At 33.6% G+C, this 24,373-nt stretch overlaps 5 protein-coding genes and 1 non-coding gene across 9 annotated transcripts in view; 4 read left to right on the top strand and 2 right to left on the bottom strand.

Moving 5' to 3' along the window:
* Window positions 1–24,373, bottom strand: part of LOC119839867 (chromodomain-helicase-DNA-binding protein 7-like) — a 43,272-nt gene that overhangs the window by 17,517 nt on the left and 1,382 nt on the right. The window lies entirely within an intron of this gene.
* LOC119839881 (chromodomain-helicase-DNA-binding protein 7-like) lies at window positions 1,414–17,479 on the top strand. Of its 2 annotated transcripts, none has more exons than XM_038366317.1 (15): window positions 1,414–1,652; window positions 1,796–2,082; window positions 2,169–2,290; window positions 2,607–2,708; window positions 2,802–8,625; window positions 8,710–8,884; window positions 9,850–9,937; window positions 10,154–10,449; window positions 10,555–10,644; window positions 10,747–10,944; window positions 11,151–11,379; window positions 11,815–12,146; window positions 12,242–12,388; window positions 12,537–13,404; window positions 13,597–17,479. In XM_038366317.1, the coding sequence occupies exons 1-15, from the start codon at window positions 1,519–1,521 to the stop codon at window positions 15,871–15,873; spliced, it is 11,169 nt and encodes a 3,722-aa protein (XP_038222245.1). In that variant the 5' UTR covers window positions 1,414–1,518; the 3' UTR covers window positions 15,874–17,479. The 2 variants fall into 2 exon arrangements, with proteins under 2 accessions (XP_038222245.1, XP_038222237.1); XM_038366309.1 differs by having other exon boundaries at window positions 1,790–2,082.
* On the top strand, window positions 10,002–10,082 carry LOC119832229. Its single transcript, XR_005287921.1, has one exon. It is a non-coding gene; the product is annotated as a small nucleolar RNA U6-53/MBII-28 (small nucleolar RNA).
* LOC119839904 (NADH dehydrogenase [ubiquinone] iron-sulfur protein 6, mitochondrial-like) lies at window positions 18,737–19,966 on the top strand. The gene is made up of 3 exons (XM_038366341.1): window positions 18,737–18,987; window positions 19,062–19,238; window positions 19,794–19,966. The coding sequence occupies exons 1-3, from the start codon at window positions 18,868–18,870 to the stop codon at window positions 19,857–19,859; spliced, it is 363 nt and encodes a 120-aa protein (XP_038222269.1). The 5' UTR covers window positions 18,737–18,867; the 3' UTR covers window positions 19,860–19,966.
* Window positions 19,961–21,439, bottom strand: LOC119839913 (UPF0184 protein C9orf16 homolog). Of its 2 annotated transcripts, none has more exons than XM_038366353.1 (3): window positions 21,266–21,439; window positions 20,562–20,659; window positions 19,961–20,421 (listed from the first exon to the last, which is right to left on the bottom strand). In XM_038366353.1, exons 1-3 carry the CDS (start codon window positions 21,340–21,342, stop codon window positions 20,264–20,266), a joined length of 333 nt encoding a protein of 110 aa, XP_038222281.1. In that variant the 5' UTR covers window positions 21,343–21,439; the 3' UTR covers window positions 19,961–20,263. The 2 variants fall into 2 exon arrangements, with proteins under 2 accessions (XP_038222281.1, XP_038222291.1); XM_038366363.1 differs by lacking the exon at window positions 21,266–21,439 and adding an exon at window positions 21,006–21,145.
* On the top strand, window positions 21,865–23,650 carry LOC119839893 (ras-related protein Rab-14). Its single transcript, XM_038366329.1, has 5 exons — window positions 21,865–22,049; window positions 22,559–22,668; window positions 22,795–22,975; window positions 23,062–23,244; window positions 23,344–23,650. The coding sequence occupies exons 2-5, from the start codon at window positions 22,563–22,565 to the stop codon at window positions 23,513–23,515; spliced, it is 642 nt and encodes a 213-aa protein (XP_038222257.1). The 5' UTR covers window positions 21,865–22,049; window positions 22,559–22,562; the 3' UTR covers window positions 23,516–23,650.

Genomic DNA, 24,373 nt, shown 5'->3' with positions numbered 1-24,373 from the left:
GGGGGGGGGGATTGTCTTTAACATACGATCAGTCACAAGAGAGAGGGCTTTACTAGCATAGTTACTAGTTAATTAAATAAGCAAGTATGAAGCAGTAAGTAAGCATGAAGCAGTCTTATGTGATGGATGGTGTATTTATAAACACAAAATTGACTCTAAATTATCTTCTACTAGCTTTTCGCCCATGTAGAATTCGCTTGTATCGCGTGACAAGGTGGTAAGGAGTATTTTTTTGCATTAAAAAGTATGGTTTGTTCTTTCCCACGTTTAGCTCTATCTTCATACCAAGTTTCATCATAACTGCAAAACATAGGAGAGTAATCTTAAGTGATAATGTGTTTTTGGTTTTAAGCTATAATTTATAGCTATAGTACTTGAAGAAATTCATTCAAAATTATGGATTACAGTTGTGGGTGTGTAAATTCGAATTAAACTCTATTATTGCCTGTATATTACTGAGGTCTCATATGAAAAATAGATTCACCTAAATCCATCCAGTAGCTTTTGCTGACAGACAAATTTTAATTTTTTTTCTAGTGTTATTTGTACAAAGATAAGTCCATTGGTATTTTTAGGTTTTATTCAGTGTAAATAATTGATATCTTCTCCAGTTTCATAAAATGTATAGATTATTCAAAGAATACAATAAAATCTGTGGTTTTATATTACAGAAGATAGCATTAGCATTGTAGTAGTGGCTGGCATACCTAGTAGTCACAATTATTTTATTTAAGACATAATATACTAACATAGTTTTTAAGAATTAATTGTTACTAACAAAATGAGTCTGAGTTACTTAAAATTAAATAAAGATAAATTGTAAAATTGAATAATTGTAAAATTGTAAATTGTAATATATTAGTCGAAATACCAATAAAGTAAATTATTATAAACATGATATATTTATAAAATAAGTATGTTTTGGAGTGTTGGGCCATAAATCTTAAGTGACTGGAAATAATTTTTCATCACCATCATCTTTATTATAAGCCTTTTAATGTCCACTGCTGCTGCTGCACTTTGTTGCCGATTGTGAGCAGCAATCCTATGAAATAGTTTTTAATTATATACAATTAATATACCTTAATTAACAAGAATCTAAGAAAGTTAAATAAAAAGAAATGAGAGTATACATATGTAGAGTCGGCAGTTTTATCATTCTATTGTTTTAAATCCTTACATTAAAACTATAAATAAATGTATTTTACAAATCACACGCACACAACATTTTAACACAAAAACTTCAGGACCAATTTAAAAAATTCTTACAACATTAGTAGGATACTCTTCACTGAGTAACATAGGCTATATTTGTACTATGAGTGAAGCTGGGGTGAACAGCCAGTGTTTAATGAATGTTGAATCTATTGATTTGTGGCCCCATTAAAAAGCAAAGATGTTAGTGATATAAGTTAAAATTAAATACTGATATATTATTCCAGAATAAAATGGGTGCTGTCAAATTTTTATGGATACATCAACTTGAGTCAATGTTATTAATTCACTCTTAGGAGAGTGATGGACTCATATAATTTGTTTGGTGATGATGGAAGCGGTATGTTGGAAGGTCTTACCGATCTTGGTGGATCAGACAGTTTCAGTAATACTACCAGTGGGGTAGCAAGTGAAAACAAAGATTCTTCAGATAATAGGTGATTTTGTTATGTTAACTTTAACATGTATTAAAATATTAATCTACAAGAAAATTACTTTTTAATTCAGGCTTTTTTAATTACCATTGATTAGAATGAGATTTTTTTTATAATAATTCAACATATTTTATATTTAGTTACAGGCAATCATATAATTCCAACACTGTAGCCCAAGAAGGATCAATACAAAAACTGGCTTCGTTTGGGGGTGGAGGTGCTGGTGGATTACCCAACAGTTCACAACCAGTGCCTAATCCTGGGCCGGGGCCACCCTCGCAAGATTATCATGAATACAGTGGTTACTCTCCAAGACCACGTTTACCTCAACCTCCTCATGGACCCATTCATCCATCCCACCATGTACACCCATCCCATGCCTATCCTGGCTACCATCCTGGACCAGATCCGATGTATTCAATGTCAGAACAAGGTTTGTATGTGTTTAAGTAAAAGCATTTAATTTATATTTCTAACTTAGCATTTTTATTTATTACTTTCATTCTTTAATGGTTTTAGGCATTGGAGACATGGGAGTCTGGTCCAGTGCACCAGGAGCTAATAGATATTCACCAATAGCACCAGGATATAGGCATAGCTATGAACATCAACAAAAAATGCATCAGTATCCCCCACAACAGGTACAATGAAATTAACCTTGTTAAACTGAAGTTGTTTAATTTGATAATTATTAATTTATAAATAAAATAAAATATTAGATCAAACAATCAATATGTATTACACATTATTATTTAGAGACATACTTATTTTAAACAATGTAATATATTAATTATTTTAGGGGACAAATTTTTTTTCAATCTTACATAGTCCTTATCAACCAGCATCTTGCAGATTTATACAACTAACTTTTATAGAATTTGTATGCTTATGCTTTTAAAATGATTAAAATCTTGTACTATCTGTATGATTTCTACTTACTTACATTTTATTCTAAAGGGTGGAGGAATAGGGGGACTGCAGCCTCAAAATAGTGCATACCTGCCAAGACAGCCACATTTTCCTCAGCCTACATCACAACAAATATATGGCCAGCAACAAGTATGAATTTCATTACCAGTTTTATTATAATTAAATGTATATTTCTTATTATCATTTCGCATTTATTTAATAACATAAATAATTTATTTTCAGAATTATCCCAATTATACACAAATGCATCCCCCAACAGCAACAAGGATTGGACAACATCCCACATATCATCCACAGATGGATGTAAATTCACATCAATATGGTTTGCCTCATAGTCAACAAAGTCATGGTGCAATGCCTCAACATCAAACCCATCAAAATATGCCTAGTCATTCAGGAGGAATTCAAAGTCATCCTAATTCACATTTACATCATGCAGCAGCACCTCTTCACCATGTACCTCGACAACCATTGGTACCACCTGCTCCTGTTGGACCAGGTCACCCTTCGCAAATGCCCTATGCTGCCCCACATCATTCTGTACCAATGAATTATCAGCCTCACCAAGTGCAACATCCTCTTGATGTGAATGTTTCTAATCAATACAGTTCTGTCAAACCTTCTTTGGAGACAGGAAGTCCACAATATCGACCACCATTTCCACAATTGTCGCCACAAATGTCACCGCGAGCCCAAATATCGCCTAGACAACAACCACAATCACAACCTCAAGTTTCTCCTCGCCCAGTGATGTCACCTGTGAAGGGACCGAGTGCCTCACCTCACAGTACTCGTGCAATGGTACAATCTCCTGCTACATCTGTTCCTCCACCTGTTTCAGGAACATACTCATCCCAAAATACGCTTCAAGCTCTAGAGCAAATGGTTCTACCACCTAGTGGTGACTACCCGTTTCAACGTAATCAGTCATCTCCTGCAATTGGACATAATATCGTGTCTGCACCATCACAATGGAACCAAAACAAAATGCCAACACCATTAAGTAATATGGTGCCTATGGAGTCGCCTGATTCTGCAGTTGTGAAACCTGCTGAGGCTGTTGTATCTCCAGAAGTGAATAAAAATATTCCATACCAAAAATCTAATATAGAAACAAAAAAAGAGACTACTATTGAAACTGACAAAAAGTCTGAGGATGTTACTAAACAAATGTTTTTGTCGCCCAATGTTATGAGTAATATTCAGCACAATCTTGCAATGGTCTCAAGTAACTCCCCTGCAGCCCCTGTAGTTAACATTAAATCTCCCATTGCAACTGATAATGAAGAGAATAAAGAAAAAGTGCTACATAATAAGCCGACAAGTGAAGAAACTGTACAGCCTATCGTAATTAGAGAGGAGAATAAAACTGAAACACCAAGTACTATTTCAAATGCTGATGATAATTCACAAAACGTGGATGTTAATCAATTAAGTGGCGAGCCTAATAATGAGGATAGACAGAAGCCTGATGGATCCAAATCTACATCTGTAAATCAAGAAGTGAGCAATGAACCACCAATTGCAATACAACCATCACCTGTTCCATCTATTCAACAAATTCCTGTCAATATAAGTAGCAAATATGACAATTCATCACCTTTAAGTATAGACAGAAATCAACCTTATCCAAATAATAACTACCCAAATGTTCAAACAATGATACCATCTGCAATGCCCAATAATTTGGGTATGAGTGTTCCAAGCAGTGTCAATATAAACACATCTTTGAGTGTCTCTTCCTCATATCAAAGCTCACATTCAGCTGTTACACAATCAGTTACTAGTGTACAGTCTTCACATTCAGTACAGCATAATCTCCCCAATACAGTCACTTCAAGCGTGCCAATTCATAATGCACCACCAACCAATTTAAATTGCATGCAGTCAAATAACCCTAATATGATTGGCACCATTCAGCCAAATATTCATAATTCCTCAGGTAACATTACCAATACTCAATCTACATCATCACCAAATGTACAAGGATTACCTATTAGTGGAAATGTACACCCAAATATGGCCTCCCATATACCTACAAACCAATCTAATATGATACCGACTACACCACATAATATAAGTCCTAATGTAATAATGATGGGATCCAATAGTATGCCACATCCTAATTTACCTCCTTTGTATGCAACATCTCATCACCAAGAAAGAGCGTCATTACAGCAGCAAATACAAGAAATATATTGTTTACTCCCTTCAAATGAAAACCAAGAAAAGGTAAGATGTTTACAAGAAAGGTTATCCATGTTGCAACAACATGAGACAAACGATAAATGCAGTGGAGGTCCAAATTGTATTTTGCAAAATCCTATTTATGGGTCAAAAATGGTCGAAAGTCCTCAAGTAACTAGTACTACAGGGCGAGGTAGAGGAAAAGGCCCTGCCAAACCCCGAAAACCTCGCGTTAAAAAGGATAAATTGGTCTCTATGCCCCAGTCCTTAGATCAATTACCTGTATCAGAAGATTGTGTAACAGCAGGAACAGGTTTACAGGGAAACATAGAGATTGACACAGAAATGGTAGAAGATACGTCTAATTTAGATAGCAGTGCACTATCCATGGATCAATCCGGAAAAATTAAGAAAGTTCGGGGTCCCAGGAAGAGCAAGGAAAGAAAACCACGAATACCAAAAGAACCCAAACCTGCCAAGGAAATGGGTGATAAACCTGTTAAGGAACGTAAGAAACGTGTACCTAAAGATCCCAATGCACCGAAGAGAAAAAGAGCTATGAGAAAAGGTATGTCGGAAATTCAGGCTGACACAACAACGAGTAATGATGTGTTAGAAAAAGATAATATTGACACTAGTATGAGCGACACAACTTTAAATAAAAGTATGTTGCTAAATGAAACATTAAAATCTTCCTCAGATTTGCCTTCACTAGACGACACAAATGTTACTGATTTCGACGATATACCAGTGTCAAAAATAGCTATAAAGGATTTATTGGAAGAAGCTGAATCGAAAAAAGAGGCTGAAAGAGATGATGATCTTGACCTAATGACAGGAAAGAAAAAAGCATCAAAAAAACGGGCTTCTGTAGGCAGTAGTGGTAAAAAGATTTTAACTAAACGAACTCCGGCTGGCAAGAGAAAACGAAGAGGTGGCCTAATACCAGATTCCGACGGAGAGCCTGATGACTTAATGTCGACACCTCCGCCATCACCACCTCCGGAAGGTGATGATAGCTTAAAACGACGATCTGCGAGGAATACGCAACGAAAAAAATATACCGATGATGTAATGTTACGGTTATCAGATGATGAATTTTCTGTTGTAGCACCTCGACAAGAACGTGATTTAGATGATTCGAACATCGATATTAAAGAATTTAACAGGCCTGAAGGGACCCCAAAACCTAACTATATGTATGTAAATATAACTGAAGAAGATTCTATGATAGTACAACATGTTTTGGCATGTCGAATGGGTAAACGTGAAATAAAACATCAAAGTCCCTTAATTGAGCAGCCTCCTAAAGCCGATACTGAAAATCCTCCTTTAGAATCTGGATCCGTAACTGATGATGTTAAAACCATTACCGAAGAAAGCGAATCCAATAAAACAGAAAATGAAGTTAAAACTGAAAACGCAGATGAAAGCCAAGTTATAAATCAAGAAAAGGTTGAAAATCCAGAACAAGAAGTAGAAATTAAATCAGATAAAATAAACAACGGTACCGAAGACGATAAAGACAAAAAGCCTATCATTGTTGATGTAGAAGAATATTTCGTCAAATATAGAAACTTTTCATATTTGCATTGTGAGTGGAAAACTGAGGAAGAGCTTTATAAAGGCGATAAACGAATATTTTCAAAGATAAAACGATTTAAACAAAAGCAAGCACAACAGATGAATATTTTCGAGCTCCTAGACGATGAACCATTTAATCCTGATTACATAGAAGTAGAAAGAATTTTAGATATGTCAGAAAATGAAGATCCTGCTAATAATACGGTAGTTAAACATTATCTTGTTAAATGGAAAAGTTTACAATATGAAGACAGTACATGGGAATTAGAAGAAGATATAGATGTGGATAAAATAAAACAATACAAGGTATTCAGTGAAGTACCACCTAGAGAAAAATGGAAATTTAAAAAACGACCTTCACCTGATCATTGGTCACAATTAAAAGAGTCACCCTTGTATAAAGGTGGAAACACATTGAGGCCTTATCAATTGGAAGGATTAAATTGGCTTCTGTTTTCTTGGCATAATAATCGCAATTGTATTCTAGCAGATGAAATGGGCTTAGGTAAAACTATACAAAGTCTAACTTTTGTGAACTCTGTCTGGGAATATGGCATTCGCGGACCATTTCTTATTATCGCTCCATTATCAACCATTCCTAATTGGCAAAGAGAATTTGAAGGTTGGACTGATATGAATGTTATTGTGTACCATGGTTCACAACAAAGCAAAAGTATGATACAGGAATATGAATTCTTTTACAAAAACGAAAATGGCGAGCCAATAAAAGAAATAACGAAATTCAATGTACTTATTACTACATTTGAAATAATTGTCACAGATTTCCAGGAATTAAGATCATTTAATTGGAGAATATGTGTCATAGATGAAGCACATCGCTTAAAAAATCGAAATTGTAAATTGTTAGAAGGCTTAAGGCAACTGCACTTAGAACACAGAGTTCTCTTATCAGGAACACCACTACAAAACAATGTAAATGAACTATTTTCACTTTTAAATTTTTTGGAACCATCTCAATTTGCTAGTAGTGATGCATTTTTAACAGAATTTGGTCAACTTAAAAGTGAGTCGGAAGTGGTAAAACTACAAGCACTATTAAAACCAATGATGTTGAGGAGATTAAAAGAAGATGTGGAAAAAACGTTGGCACCTAAGGAAGAAACTATCATTGAAGTAGAGTTAACTAATATCCAAAAGAAATATTATCGAGCTATACTTGAACGTAACTTCAGTTTCTTGCAAAAGGGTATTGCATCGGCAGCGAACATACCAAATTTAATGAATACAATGATGGAATTACGAAAATGTTGTATTCATCCGTATCTACTTAATGGTGCCGAAGATCAAATCCAATTCGACTATAAACAAACCAATGGGGAAGATAAAGAGGCCTACTATAAAGCACTTATTCAATCGTCTGGTAAAATGGTTTTAGTGGATAAACTTTTACCCAAACTTAAGGCGGGAGGACATAGAGTTTTAATTTTCAGTCAAATGGTGAGGTGTTTAGATATCTTAGAAGATTATTTGGTATTTAGAAAATATCCATATGAACGAATAGATGGACGTATAAGAGGTAACTTAAGACAAGAAGCAATTGATAGATTTTCTAAACCTGATTCAGATCGATTTGTATTTTTATTATGTACGAAAGCTGGAGGGCTAGGTATTAACTTAACTGCTGCTGATACTGTTATTATATACGATAGTGATTGGAATCCTCAAAATGATTTACAAGCTCAAGCTCGTTGTCATCGTATTGGGCAACAGAAAATGGTTAAAATATATCGTCTTATCTGTCGTAATACATACGAAAGAGAAATGTTCGACAAAGCCTCTTTAAAACTTGGTCTTGATAAAGCTATTTTACAAAGTATGAATACCGCGCAAGGTAAAGAAGCTGGCTTAAAACAATTGTCCAAAAAGGAAATTGAAGATTTATTAAAAAAAGGAGCTTATGGAGCTGTAATGGATGAAGATAATGCAGGAGACAAGTTTTGTGAAGAAGACATAGAAATGATATTAGCTAGAAGAACTCAAGTTATTCAAATGGAATCTGAAAAAGGATCCACTTTCTCAAAAGCAAGCTTTGCAGCTACCGATCAGAGATCAGATATTGATATAAGAGATCCTGATTTCTGGAACAAATGGGCTAAAAAAGCTGAAATAGATACTACAGAGAAGAAAGAAGATGAAGATCTGATTGTAACTGAACCCAGGAAAAGGACGATTATAAAACGGTATGGGCATGATGATGGTCCTATGGAGATGTCTGATATGGAAGTCACGCCAGATTCAGAAGATGATGAAGATGGTAAGATGTTATTGGATTTTATTTGATGATTGTGTTAATACATTCTTCAGTTCATGTTTTTACGTTTCGCTTTTTTAATTTAAGGTATTAGTCTCAGAAGCAAGAGGAAGAAAGAAAAACTTGGTCGAAAAGGCAGAAGATATGCTAGTGATGATTATGTACCAAGACATGAAGGTGTGCCAATAGATGAAGAGGTAGTCTATGGATCCTGGACGCGATCGGAGTGTTTCAAAATTGAAAGAGGTCTTCTTACATTTGGGTAAGCTCAAATTAGAAAGCGCAATTGAAATCGATATTTGCATATTTTATTTTATTCTTCAATATTGCACATTGACAGGTTATTATTGTAAATACACGATAGTAGTATTTTATAAAATCAAGACAATAATAACCAATGCAAATGACTGAAGTAAAGAAATATATATTAAACTAGCGACCCACCCCGGCTTCGTGCGTATACAATAATACCTGATATATATGTTGTAGAATCAATGCCGAGACAATAATAATTAAGTTTGAATTATTTAATTTTTAGAAACGCCAAGCAGTGCGCTTGGGTAAGTTAGATACAGATCGTGGTAGCTATCTGTTGTCTATGGTTAGAGGCTTACGTTTTGAATTAAGGAAGGGGACAATGAACAGATTAATATTCTCTTGGTTGTTGGACTTGGACGTAAAACGTTGTGCATCCCTCCTAAATCAACCTTACCGTATTTCATTTTTTTATCATTTTTGAAATCCGTATACTTTCTAGTTATTCTTCAATATTTTGTATTGATTTGATTCTTGTTAAAAAAATAAACGTTGTGCTTGTCGCGGAGGTGAATATTTCTTTCTTCGGAGATGTTTTCCGTTAGCGAAACCCCCGATTACCCGTTATATACATATAAACTTTCCTCTTGAATCGCTCTATCTATTAAAAAAACCCCTTAAAAATCTGTTTCGTAATTTTAAATATCTAAGCATACAGATACAGACTGTAGAAAGCGAATTTGTTTCATACTTTGTCATGATTTGTTTAGATTAAGGCACTTGCTTAGTTATTAAGATTATGTATGAATAATATGTAGTCTACTTCATACACTACTTCTCTCACAACATTATCCTGTGTCTTATCTGTGTATTAGGTTTTTGTAATATACCAATGTTGTGAGGACTGAATAAAGATGATTTTATTATTTAATATAAGTAAGATATTTACAACTCATTATGGCATTATTTTAGATGGGCAAGATGGGAAGAAATTGTAGATAGAAATCAGTTCCGCAAAGGTTGGTCAATTCCTGTCATTGAAGACTGTGCAAGGATTATAGTAAGTATAATAATTATATATTAACAAAGAGTATAATTTAGATGTTGCTGCTGTTTCTAAAGTGTAAAAATGATGAATTGCCATGCTAATACCGAGAAAGTTTGGACTTTCGCTGAGTTAATTATTTCAAATTATACTGATTTTTATAAAACTCTTTATTGACTCAATTATTCTTGTTGTGTTTTATTTATATTGTATTCTGTACTCCAATTGTAGGTATTATTCTGTTTGAGACATTACAAGGGCGATGAAAAAATAAGAAACTTCATATGGGATTTAATAGAACCATGTGAAAATGGTGAAGTGACAATTTCAAGAAACCACAGTGGTTTACATAACCCAGTCCCTCGTGGTAGGAACGCAAAAAAGAAAAATAGACTGAAGGATATACCAAAACCAAATGATCTTCAAAAGTGGGAAGATCCTAATCATTGGAGTTCCCATGAGAAATATGACTGTGATACATATTTAGAAAGCAGTTATAAAAAGCACTTATTCAGACATGCCAATAAGTAAGTGTTAAGTTTTTGTGTAATTTTTATTTGACTTTATTGTGTTTGAAATTAATATTTTTTTAAATCTAAATATAGCTTACAAAATTATTATAAATATTTCAGAGTTCTATTGCGGGTCCGAATGATGTACTACATAAAACATGAAGTGATTGGTGACTATGCAACACTAATTGAAAGTGGAAGTCATGCCAGGTAGGTTATGATTTATAATGCTATTTCATGCTGATACATAGTATAAGGTGGGGTAGCAGAAGTAAAGTTTTTCATAATTAACCTAATGATTTGGTTTTTTAGTAATATGGGTATGAGAGTACCTCGAGGCGTGGATAGTGCACCACCTCGCCTTTGGTGGGATACAGAATGTGATGTTTCACTGTTAGTCGGAACCTATAAACATGGCTACGAAAATTATTTAGCAATGCGGTCTGACCCACTACTTTGTTTCGTAGAAAAGTTAGGACCACCAGATGACGCAGAGTGTACTGATATAAAGTAAGTATAAATTAATTTAATAATTGTTGAAATTAAAATAAAACTCTCAATTTCCGATCAAACTTTATTAAAAAAAATACTATTCATAAACACTTGTAAACATTGACATAAAAAAGTAACTATGTATAAATAAGATTTTATAATAATATTTAAAGTTCCCGCTATCGAATAATAATGAATACTAAAGAGGACGTGAATTTTGGCAGGAGTGAAGAGAGGAAGGTGCGCGGCAGCGTCGTTGGAGATGAGGACTGCACGGACGAGGTGTCGAGCGGCGCGGGCGCTGCCTCGCCGTCCGCGTCGCCGCGACCCGACGATGACGCCTCGCACCCTTGGCCCTCCATGCAAGACTTAAATACGAGACTCCGACGACTTATAACCGCATATCAAAGAAACTATAAACGAGAAGAACTTAAAATGCAACAGAGGGCTAAGGTATTTATCTTATCAATGTTTATTTTTCTAGTTTGGCGTATACTCCATGTTTCGTGGTATATGTTCCAAATAAAAAAAAAATATATCAATTCATCTCATTTATTCAACTATCTCAATTATCTACTCTTGTAAACAAAAAGATAAGTACATAGATTTGTATGTTATGAGCATTGGAATTTTCATGTCAACAGAACAGTTTAACACATCTTTGCAAAACGGTCACCACACAGGGAAAGAAGGAAGAAAGAAGTTTTAGTAATTTTCGTTATTTAGTTTATCCATTTGTTCTCCATTTATTTTCAACCAATTTAAAATTAAAGGAGGAGGTCAATTAATCAACCATACACTATTTTTATACTAGGCGAACCGCATTTAAATTAATTGTTCTAGTTCAGATAATTGGAAGGATGGTTATTTTTTTGTTAATCATTTAAGATGGAGAGACGAGAACGTATGGATCAACTAGTAAGAGATGAGGTATCCCAATGGAGATGGAGCCGAGCCGATGAAGAGGCGTTCCGGCGTACCGTAGCTTCTTATGGCGTCGAATTTGATCCCGCAACTAAAAGTTTACGCTGGAACCGATTTCGATCTTTGGCGAGATTGGATTCCAAAAGTGATGACGCTCTTACCGATTATCTAAAAGCCTTTATGGCTATGTGTAAACGACAATGTGGCCTATCGGTTGGTGAAGCAGAATTACCAACGAGAGCTGACTTGAAAGCAGAACCCATTGGAGAAGAGAGAGCCATTGCAACATTAGAAAGGTAACCATCTTAATTTAAAAAAACTAATTCTAACTGTTAATATTTGAAACATAAAAATATATATTTGTAACATAATAAATAACACATTTTTCCAGAATTGATCTTCTCCGTGTCTTACGTGAAGAAGTAGCACCACACCCGGCCCTGGAGACGCGATTGGCACTTTGCGAACGATCACTCGACACTCCGTCATGGTGGCAGCCAGCTTTACATGATAAATATCTTGTGCTAGGAGTGTGCAAGTAAGTTATTATCAAAGAAGCAAATTTTTTTTTTCGGGATTTGGTTATCACCGAAAAAAAATTGCCACTGTTCTATTCCTTTGTGCATGAATTTATTTTTATTTCACAAATACATATTGACTAATCTTATATTTACAATTTATTTCAGACATGGTTTAGGAGACACATTTTCGAAATTATTTTGTGATCCTAAAATGCCATTTGCGGAATCTGCACGAAAATGGTTCTCTAAATTTAAATCAACATCAAAAAGTGAGGCACCCAGGCCAAATTCAGATGATGAGGACAAAAGTAGTAATGATAACGCGGCAGAGACACGCATGTCATTACGTCGTAGTAAACGTACATCACACGTTCACGATCGTGATACTGAAGATGATACAGACGCTTTATCAGAATTGGAAACACTTGCAAAATTGGGAAGAATTGAAGAATCGTTATCACCCGAACATTGGTTCACAGAGCGAGCACTTGAAACGCGTTTGCACCACATTGCACATGCAGTACAAAACTGTGAATGGCCATCCGCTTCTACCTCATCTGTGGCTAATAAAACTGAGGATGGACCATCAGTAGACGTTTCGGAGGATCGTAAACAATCACAAAAAAGGCATATCGCCATTGATGTAGAAACAGAACGTGCTAAGCTGCATGCGCTATTGTCATCACCTCAAGCAGCACATTCGAATACTCGGGACCACCGAACGAGTAGTGCCACTGCAGCTAGCATGGTTCTGGGTAGTGAACGAGATGATGCATCAAGTGACTCGAGTTCTCGCCGTTCAACTCCGGCTCCTCCACCCGCCCACCAACGTATAGCACCATCTCCCGCACCATCTGTTCCACCATCACCATCTACTGCAGCACCGGTTGACTTATCCGCTCCTTTAGATCTAAGCGAAGCTCAAGACTTCTCAATGGGTCGCCGCACACCACAGGCAGACACACCTTCCGCAACGCCGCCTAGGAGTAGATTAGATGATACACTGAATAGACTCATGAAAAGAAAGAATGTTGTAAGTACTTTTTATATCTCCTATTTGATTTCAACATTTTGTTAGTCATGAGTAACAGTCAGACTGATTAAAGTATAATTTCTTTTTCAATTTTATTATATTTTTTAATATATTGTATTTATTATAAGATATTGAATATTTATAAGATGACCCATAAAAAAAAATATACATATATATATTTTTCTATTACAGCCAGCACCAGAACAAATTGTTGGTAAGGAAAAGAAAAGGAAAAAACTTGATGAAATTGTTCTCGGTTTGTCTGCTGCTAAAGGTCGAAGTCCAAGTTCTACTAACACAACGTATGAACCGCCTCGCACAAAAAGTACTACGATCCTTCCAGAAGTTACTGTTACTCCAACTGCTCCACCGACCTCTGCAAGTACACCTGTCCAAAAACCTTTCTCTGTCACAGTTACAAATGTTCCATCACCACATACGTCTTCTAAAGAACTGTCATCATTTCTTCAGCAATCTTTAGAACAAAGTAACAAAACGCCAAAACCGTCTCATTCTATGCAAGCTAAAACATTTTCACACGAAGCCAAAGTTAATAAATGGTTAGCTGAACAGGCAAGTGTTGACAGTAGAAGAAGAGGCGTAGCGCCTCGGCTATCGCCAGATGAACATGTTCCTGTTGTGCACAGGGTTACGGGTAAACGGCTCGTTGGTCATAAAGCGCCGCAATTAAAACATTTGGCACAATGGATAGCTGATAATCCAATGTACGACATAGACTCCAAATGGACGGAAGGTATTAAAGAACATGTAAAATTACCTCAAGATGTACGAAGTCAACGACATTCTCCGATGCAAAGTGGGTCAAGTATGCCAGAACGTAAAAAGGGAAGACCCCCAACACTTGACGCATCATCTGCAAATGTATTATCAAATACACATTTGAATCAAAACCTTGCTGGTCTCAACCCTGCTTTATTGGCTAGCTTGTCCAGCTTGAGTGCTTTTGATCCAAAAACATTAGCTGCCACATTGTCGAATCTTACTGGTTTTGATCCAAAGCTGCTTTTAAATTCATTTAGTGGTATGCCAAATTTATTAGGAAACATAACCGGCGGCAATATTTTTGCTAATTTGGCAGGTTTAGGTTTACCTGGATTTCCTTCCCTTGACATGAATTCTGTAAGCAGTAGCGCTAGTTCTAGCGATAGTAAATCGAAAACACGAAAACCTGAATCTACTAGTACTTCTTCATCAAAAACATCAAGTTCACAATTTCCATTTGTTTTTACAAATCCTAACATGTTATATCCTCAATTGGGACTAAACAGTTTGTCGCCTTTTGGCGTACATTCCGGCATGTCTTCCCCGTATGATACACTAGGTTTACTAGGAAGCAACTTAACGGCAACATCGAGTACTTCTTCCCTACATAATCCTAATGTTAGTTCTGGTTCTCGAAGTGCCTCAAAAACAACAACTCCTAGATCATCAACAGTTGTAACACCAACTTCAACATCAAGGCAACAAAAAGTTTCTGATAGGCCTCAATCTTCTAATTTGCCTCAAATACTTCTACCTCCAGATCCTTACTTATTAGAATCAATTTCTAAACAACCTTTAAATTATGAGAGCACTATGAAAGTAGATAAAAGGACACGAGAAACCGAATTACATGAGGCCGCTGCAACCGATTTGTCTAAAGTAGATAAGAAGAAAATGCCTTACGATTCTTTACGTTCTCAAATGCCTCCAGAATTTGCAGCTGTTCAAGAAAAATTATTAAAAGGTGATAAAAAAGATATAGATGTTAGTAAAATGTTATTAGAACAGATGGCATCTGGAGCTCTTAGTGCGAGCCTGGTAAGTTCTGCTGAAGCAAAGAAATCAAAAGATACTGAAAAAGAAACTTATGAAAAACTGTCAAAACAAGACTATATGACTCGTTTAACATCTGATGATACTGGCAATACATCTAATAAAAGGACCTTAGATGAGGTCAGTTCTGAACCTGAGAATTTAGCTTTACAACCGACACCAAAAAAGCAGAAGGATAACCAAGATATTAATCCTAATAGAGAGAAGCAATCGGATGCGTCTCACACAGGAGAGATGGACTTGGAAGACTTGATAGCACCTTCAACTGTCATTAAAACTGGAATTAAAGCTAGTGATTTTGAAATGAGTCGTCCCACAGAAACGACAACGTCACATACAAATATTGATCGCGAAGACAAATCGCAATCGTTGTTAACAAATTCATCAATAAATAATCCCCTTCATGATGATAATAATATGCACATTGTTGACTGTTCTAATAACAAATTAGATAGTGAACGTAAAGAAGACAACATCTCGGAAGAAAATACTAGTAGTGATAGTCTGAATGCGAATGCTGATCGCAAAGGTAATCGTAAAAAAGGTAGGAAATCTACAGATGAAGCGCTAGCAGGTCCACGACGGGAATTGAGATCAAGTTCCACTAGGCAATCATTTGACTCAAGTAACTAAATGTTATTTTAATTTTAACTTAAAATAATATTATTTCATTCATAAAAATACAAATACTAAAAAAATCTAAGGATATCTTATAATTCTTAGGGAATTTCAATGACTCAAAATTGTAAATTATTTTAATAAGATAACAACCATTTATGATGTGTTAGAATAAAATAATATGATATTGGTTGTTAAGGTTGAAAATTATAATTGTCATTTATTTTTGTTATTTCAACTGAGTTACATGAGGAACCACGCTATGAGTATTTTGTAAGTTATTTTGTCCTGATTTGATAAAACTTCACTTGGTTACTAGTTTTTAGAAATATACTGCTTTACTTAGCCTTTTTCAATAAAAAATGTGTAGGAAAGTAGCATTTTGTATTAATTAGGATTAATTAATTCTAAAATATTAGATAACAAAAATATGTAAGTGACTGGCACATAGATGTTTTTTTTTTTTCTTGGTAAGGGTTACGGAGCTCAGATCTCTTAATATTTTATTACTGAATGTGAAGAAATAGTTCACCTCAAAAATCTCCTACACTTCATTCGAGGCGTATATAGCTGAAAGTACTATGCTGCCTCTTGCTTGATATGATCAGGCTGTAACTGGGTTATTTTATGCAATTATTACAAAAATGTATAACGCTACACTGATACACAGTTAGACGTTTATCACACTGCTAATATAAGGATAATTTTTGTAACTTCATTTATATTTTATGTACATTATATAAAGACTGCATTTTTTCACATTTTAGCGAAATATCTGCAACTATGTAATAAAAAGAAAATTCGAAAACGGATTGATGTTTACATTGTATTTCTATAATAATCATCTTCATAATCATGTATGAAAATCAAGTTGTTACGTTTAATAAAAGATCATTTTATAATCAGAATTAAATTGTTACAAATTTAAATTATTTTATTATATGTGAAGATTTGTAAAAATAGATTTTTTTCTTTAATTAACCTCAAAATAATGATAAATACGTATATCTAATTTAGTATCTTAAATCAAATAATGCTCTTGGCTATCAACATATTTAATTTTTATGCTATGAATGATAGAGCTATTAAGTGTAAATTTTATTAGCCGTAACACTTGGTTTGATATATAAGCACACAGTAAAATATTATATTTCTTCATTAGGTCATGTAAACGTAGTTGAACTTCAAAAACTAATCTTCTCAGTAGATATTATAAAAATCGGTGTTTTACTCCATAATAACATAATCATTGGTTCATGACTTATTTTTTCTAATTTTATTTATGCCATTCCAAATCAGAAAATCAAACGGCAACTAGAATAAGAAAAAACTGGTTCTTTTAATTTTTGACCTTTTAATGTATTCATTGCGTAAATTAAGATTGTTAGCTTTATTTAATTTAGTGTTACGTGATTTTATAAATGGACATTTTACTCCTCAAAACTTAAATTGCCTTCATTGATTGCAGTTGAATCGTAAGTTAAAACTTGATGTGATAAAATTATTTATTACGTATACCTATTCTTATTACTTTGCGATTTGCATTGCTGTAATGTTTGATTATTTGAATGTATTGTAGATACTTATAATTATTATAATGACAAATTATACATGTAAACAAGATTGTCGTTTTATTTGATTTGTTTTAAAACTAATTTAGAATACGTTGAACAAAGGGATTGCTGCAAACGCAGTAGTAGAATATCTATCCTCACAAACTATTGCTGATTTTAATTCTTCAGCAAAGGCATGATAAATTATTAAAAACCGTCTGCGTCCGCGTCTTGAAAAGCTTCCGAGTCAATGCCCAATAATGCAAACAGTGATTTTTAACCTACAACCCTATTTCATGAATGAAAAGATTAACACATCGGTCTGAGTAAAAATGTTTTACGTGAAATGGAACTCGGTGAAGTACTAATTATTAGTTACTGACTACTGTGTGCCGAAACAGTTGTCGGTTTCAAAACTAAAATGGAGTACAATTTTCTGATTTACAAAAAATGAGTACCAAAATACTAGACGTTTCCGTCCACTGAAAGTTTCAGATAAGGTTCTTTAGGACCCGGAAATGGAGGACCGACGAGAATCCCGACAGGAGTGCGGCAATATACTTTAGACGTAAGTCGTTTAGGAATCCCAACCACAACTTCTCTCGCGTAATCCTCCACGCTAACCCCGTCCCGTAGCAGAGCCTCGCCAATACTTTTGATTCATGAATGACTTTCAGTCAACACACCACCCAAGTGGATGCTGATTTTTAGACGCCCCTATAATTACAATTATTATAAAAAGAAAATACAAAATGCTTTCTTTATAAGGTATTTAAATGCTAAATACTACTCGTAAATAGATATTTTACATTTTATATTTGTATTTTTAAAATGTAAGTCACATATCTGCATGTAGCAAGTTGCTCCTCAGACAGACACTTACTCTATGCAAAAACCGATGTGCAAAAACTGCATTATCGCAAGTTATTTCTTTTCGCCAATATAACGTGTAAAGTAATGACTTGCTCATAAGCTTATGTAAGCATAAGGGAATTACTTGATCAAAATAATAATTATTTTTGTGATCGAACGCACACTTAAATTGCTCAATTAAATTGTGGGAGTCGTGCATGCTTCCGCACGAATTGGGCCAGCTCGCACCGGGGAAGTGGGGGAGCCGGAGGCCCGTTTAATTAATTATAAGTTAATAAAAGATGAACAAACCATTTTTACATTCGAACAGTAAGTAACAAACAATAAAAAATTTAAAAAGTTGAAAAATAAAAAAGGGGCTAAGTTTTGCGAAACAAAAGACATGCATGCATTTATTAAACCTCTCTCTCTCAATATATATATATATGTGTGTAACGTCAAATTTGACATTTTCTCAATTATGCAATTTGACAGGTAATTAGTGACGTAGTGATTTGTGTCATACATTTATTAAATTTTATTATTTTGATCTGTAATAGCGGCGTATTGTACCTTATTTAAGCCATAAAAAGGCACCAGCATTATGAATCCAATCCTAGGGCGTTCTTCGCCAATTTTAAAATGTATTCCTGGGAAAATCAATGGTACTGCAATTCGTTGCATAACCAATAAAATTCAAGATATACCAATTCATACAGGCCAAGTAAATTTTTTTTCAATTATAATCACAATATGGATTTATCTTTCTTTGGTCTCATTTTCTTGGTCCTTTTCCAGAAATGGGATGCTAATGACTATCGTCTCGTCCGATTCACTAATGCTCCAAAACAAGTCAATACGAATTGGGCAGTTAATCTAATTGCAGAAGTCCCACCCAAGGAAGTGACTGAAAGGGTTGTATGGTGTGACGGTGGGAGCGGTCCTGAAGGGCATCCTCGTGTTTATATTAATCTGGTAACTGAAATTTAGAAAATTTTTACACACCTGCTCCATACTCGTTTTGCTTAAAAAATGGTAATGTTTTGACACTATTTTATGTTAAACTATATGGCTAGATAAAAATCAGGCCGTTTGTTAAATACTTTGTTCTAAAGAGAAGGTTCCTTATTAAATTAACACAAAAATAAAATCACCTATCTCTTTTTTATGAGACTTCAGGTTGAGTGGACAGATATTTCAGTTTTATATTTCTGTTCTACTACAGTAAGCAAAGTGTGGTCATTGTCAATTATTATTTTTGGAATCTTCTTAGTTTGCTTTGATTGAGATTTATGCTCCCTCCAGATTCAAAATTGCAATGCTAAATACGAAGTATTATTCATATTCTTAACAACTCTTAGAACCATGATACTTACTAGATGTTGCTGTCATGGCTTAAATTCAACAACACAAGCTTATAAAGTATAGTCCAACTGTTTATAGTTTATTATTTATATAGATTATCATATTTAATAATTTAAATGAGTCTATTGTTAGATGGTAGTTTTAATTTGGTATTTCCTTTTCCAGGACAAACCTGGAAATCATTCCTGTGGCTATTGTGGATTACGATTTGTTAAGAAAGATCACCATTAAAGTTTATCATTTGTTGTAGTAGCAGTATACAAAATGTGTGTAAAAATATGTTGTTAGTTTTTCATTTTAATTATATAAAGGAATAGAATAAACTTTTTAATGAATAATATATTTATTTCTGATCTAAATTATATTTGATGACAATCTAAAGGAGTTCTTCTTAAGCGCTAGACATTCTTCAGCTGTAAGTTAAGAGTACAAAAGACTTAAAGAAAAAATGTGCCTCCTCATTGTTCTAAAACATAGTAAAATATCACATTGTATTTAAAGAATGCAAATATTCAGGTAAAAAAAACAGTTTAGAAAGTCATGAAAAACTTGCCATTCCTTGTAATTAAAAGACACTAATAAATTAATAATACCATCAACAAATTAATATTGTTAACAATAAATCTAGTCAAATCTCATTGACTCTCTTGTTTTCCATTTTGCATTTCTTTTCTTATTTCTCTGTTAGATTGCAACAACTCCCTTAATCGCTGGTGGATATCATCATTTTTCTGTTCTAAGAAATCCAAAGCTTGGTTCAGCTCATCCAATTTCACATCTAATTGATCATATTCTGCAACAAACATTTTTATAATGTCTTAAACATCTCCACAACACAATACAAGGCCTTCAGTGTTTATTTTAAAAATACACATAACTGAAACATAGATTGGAATATTTTAAATTAATTCAATTAGAATGAAATATGAATACCTTCACGTATATTTTCTTCATTTTGTGTTGATGCATTATTTTCATCAACTTTGTCTCCATCCATTCCATTAGGCTTGCTATCGTCACTCCCGGCCATACTTAAAACAAAAAAAAAATACAATAAAAACTTAAGTCAATTAATTTATTTTTTATCAAATTACTTATAACATTTTTATGATTTTCTATGTGCCGTATTTTATTCCTAGTTAACTAGAGTATTTACATTTGGATACAGAAGACTGCTTCGTCTTATGAACATAGATTCTTGTCTCTAAAATGTTACCGATGCAGTAAGTAGAAATTAAATGCAGGCTTTTAATTTTCTCGGTTTTTAAGTTTATTATTCAGCTAATAAAGATAGTTTACCAGAAGAGGTTTGCAATCAATGTAATGAGAGGTTTGCAACAAATATAATGCTTCATAATACAAAAATTATCAACTTACCTAAACAAAAACAATATGAACCAATTTATACAAATTGCTTATATTACAGTACTCTTTGACAAAGCGACAAACTGACAAGTGCACAACTAATACAAGAATAAACTCGCCATTACGATTGGCCTTGTCGAAAAACATGGCAGCGCCATCCTTTAATCTGAACTTGAAACAACTATTTAGTTTTGGGCTAAGAGATTATCTTTGTATTACTACTTTTTTAAACTACGTAGGAATAGGTGCCTAACTATTTTGTTCTGTCTTACTTGAATATTCGGTTATCAGTTGCTGCAACATTAGTGTCAGTAGAAATTAATTTGAATGGTTCTTCAAGTTGTGACATGTGTGTAGCTATACTATGTGTGTCCGTAGTTGTAGTTAATAGATACAGATGGCGCTTGAAAACAGTGGGGTAAAAACGAGCGAGCAGGCCCTCTCTAATTGCAAAACTATACTACTGCGTACGATGACAGCTATGTTTTTTTTAATGACAATATTTTTCAGAGACGAACCACGAATAATATAGACCTAAGTCAAATGATTATCATATTGATTCCATAAACTAGGTAGGTAGGTGGACAAAGTTATTTTATTTTCATTTAAGCGTATGTAGAGCACGAAATATATAATTAGGGAATAAACAATAACATCAACGATATTTTTGTTTGTTTTTTGTAAGAAATTTTCCTAATGAGGAATGGATCCCATGGCTTAATATTTTTCAATATACATTTTACCGATATGCTTATTTATTAAAAAGACAACGTTAAACGGACGGACGAACCGGTTATCCTATGTACTAGTACTTTATGTATTTATTAAGTACTCTAGCAATTGCGATAATCTGTGTTTTTGAAAATCTTAATGTCAAAGTGATGACAATTGCGTATGATGTTGGAAAGGAATATTTTAATTTAATATTTCTATTTTGTTGGCATCGTAATAAACTACTAAAAGGACTTTTTTGTTTATATTGATAGTACTGTATCGTTGAATTATTGAAGATTTAAGCACTTATATACAAATCTGGCGTGATCGTACTAGTAAAAGGTGAGTTACATTCAATCGATATTACCTTAAAGTTGTGACACTACGCCTTCTTTTCAGTCTACATAAAAAAATCATAGATCTTCCATTAGGTACCAGATAACTAGAATCTTTCACTATTTATAATAGGTACCTTAATGATAAAACTAAGTGTGATTTGGAATCTTTGAAAATCCTTTGTTTATTTTTGATTTTGAATTTATGACTCATTGTAGGAATCTATCTTACTTTATGTTCAAAAACGCTATTATTTTATTTTCATTTCCGTAATTAATCACCAATTCATTATGTTGAATATATGCTATGCTATTTTATAAACTATAAATTAAGACAAAACATGGATAAATGATTGAAAACTTTTCTGTTTTCCTGAAAAATGTTTTCGTTGTCAATATCAGTTGTAATCTGAAATAAACCATCATGAAAATTTATAATCAAGTAATGTTTGCATTTGATTATTTAAATTGAAGATTATATATGTATACTTATATATATGAAACATGTTTTTACAGCAAAATGACTTCCGGGCCATATAACTATTCTTATATCTTTAAATATATTATAATTGGTGATATGGGTGTAGGAAAGTCATGTCTTCTACATCAGTTCACAGAAAAGAAATGTGAGTATTTTTTATTCTTTTGCATAGAGAATGAGAAATTCAACTATATTTACAAATTTATTATAAGAATATGAATTTATATTTTCTTACATACAAATTAAAAATGAATACCTGTTTATATTATAGTTATGGCAGATTGTCCTCATACTATTGGTGTGGAATTTGGAACTAGAATCATTGAAGTGGCAGGGCAAAAAATTAAGTTGCAAATTTGGGACACAGCTGGACAGGAGAGATTTAGGGCTGTTACTCGGTCCTATTATAGAGGTGCAGCTGGTGCCCTCATGGTTTATGATATTACAAGAAGGTATTCATGAAGTTTCAAATATGATGATATAATCAAATATTCATTCCTCAAGATCAGTAATGTATATTATTCTTAATTTGTTTTAGATCTACATATAATCATTTAAGTAGTTGGTTAACAGACACTCGCAATTTGACTAATCCTAGTACAGTGATATTTTTGATTGGAAATAAATCTGATTTGGATGGACAACGAGATGTTACATATGAAGAAGCCAAACAGTTTGCAGATGAAAATGGATTGATGTTTGTTGAAGCTAGTGCAAAGACGTAAGTTTGTTTGATACCAGGGGAGAGATAAATAATTAATATGTTTTTTCATAGCAACAGTGTAATTATCAGCTCGCTAATAAATAATAATTCTTTTAGTGGGCAAAATGTTGAAGAAGCTTTCTTGGAGACAGCGAAAAAGATATATCAAAGTATACAGGATGGACGTTTGGATTTAAATGCAGCAGAATCAGGTGTTCAACACAAGCCCGCGTCGCCGGGCCGCCCGCTCGCCGCGCCGCCCGCTTCGCGTGACAACTGCGCTTGCTAACCACTTCTTACATTTTAACCATTTACATATTCTAAACTATGTTGTAGTTGTTATCGAATTGATGTACATGATACCGACCACGAAAGTAAAACCTTAGCAGTAATACATTATTATAGGTGTTAAAGTAAAGGAAAATGATTAAAAAAAAAACAAAAGTTCATATCATAACATTCATTTTTATTCTACTTTTGCTACCAAAAAATCTAAGCATAAGGATAAAAACAATGTTTATATCCATACTTTCTTTCTCATGTATTAGAACTACTGTGATGGGTGGAAAAGGAGCATGGAATAATTCTCATTCTATGCTCTTTGATGTGAATTACGTGATGTGAACTACATACAATTATTCAGGAAATCTATAATTTCTGTTCAGTTTTTATTCATGCCTGTTAAAATTATTTTACTATGCTTGGTAAAATGATTTCTCTTAGAGTATATTGTATAAGCTTAGTAAAAGTATGATTATTTTAATACATATACTTTTGTTATTATCATTTTATATAACAAAAATTATATCAAAAATGAGATGAAAAAGTATTTAAATCGTATTAATAAATAAAATTTAATGATCAGAATGAGGCAGCATTCATTTGCAGTTGCAGTCTATCAACATTCCATATTATATTTCAAGGGTAATGGATATAATTAATAAGGTAATTAGAATTTAATGATTATTATGCATTATGCACCATCATCAACAATGAAAGTGATAAATATACAAAGTTAGCATTATAGAGCAGTTGAAGTTAATGTAACTAAAATTTAATTGCACATTAGTGTTATAGTCCAAGAAAATGGGTAGGGTAAATGCGAATTTGAGATTAAAACTTGAATTTTTGATATAATTTACTTTGA

The sequence above is a fragment of the Zerene cesonia genome, chromosome 1 (genome assembly GCF_012273895.1).
Source record: "Zerene cesonia ecotype Mississippi chromosome 1, Zerene_cesonia_1.1, whole genome shotgun sequence".
Classification (NCBI taxonomy): domain Eukaryota; kingdom Metazoa; phylum Arthropoda; class Insecta; order Lepidoptera; family Pieridae; genus Zerene; species Zerene cesonia.
The sequence above is the reverse complement of the archived record's forward strand: the minus strand, read 5'-3'. Positions and strand labels throughout refer to the sequence as shown.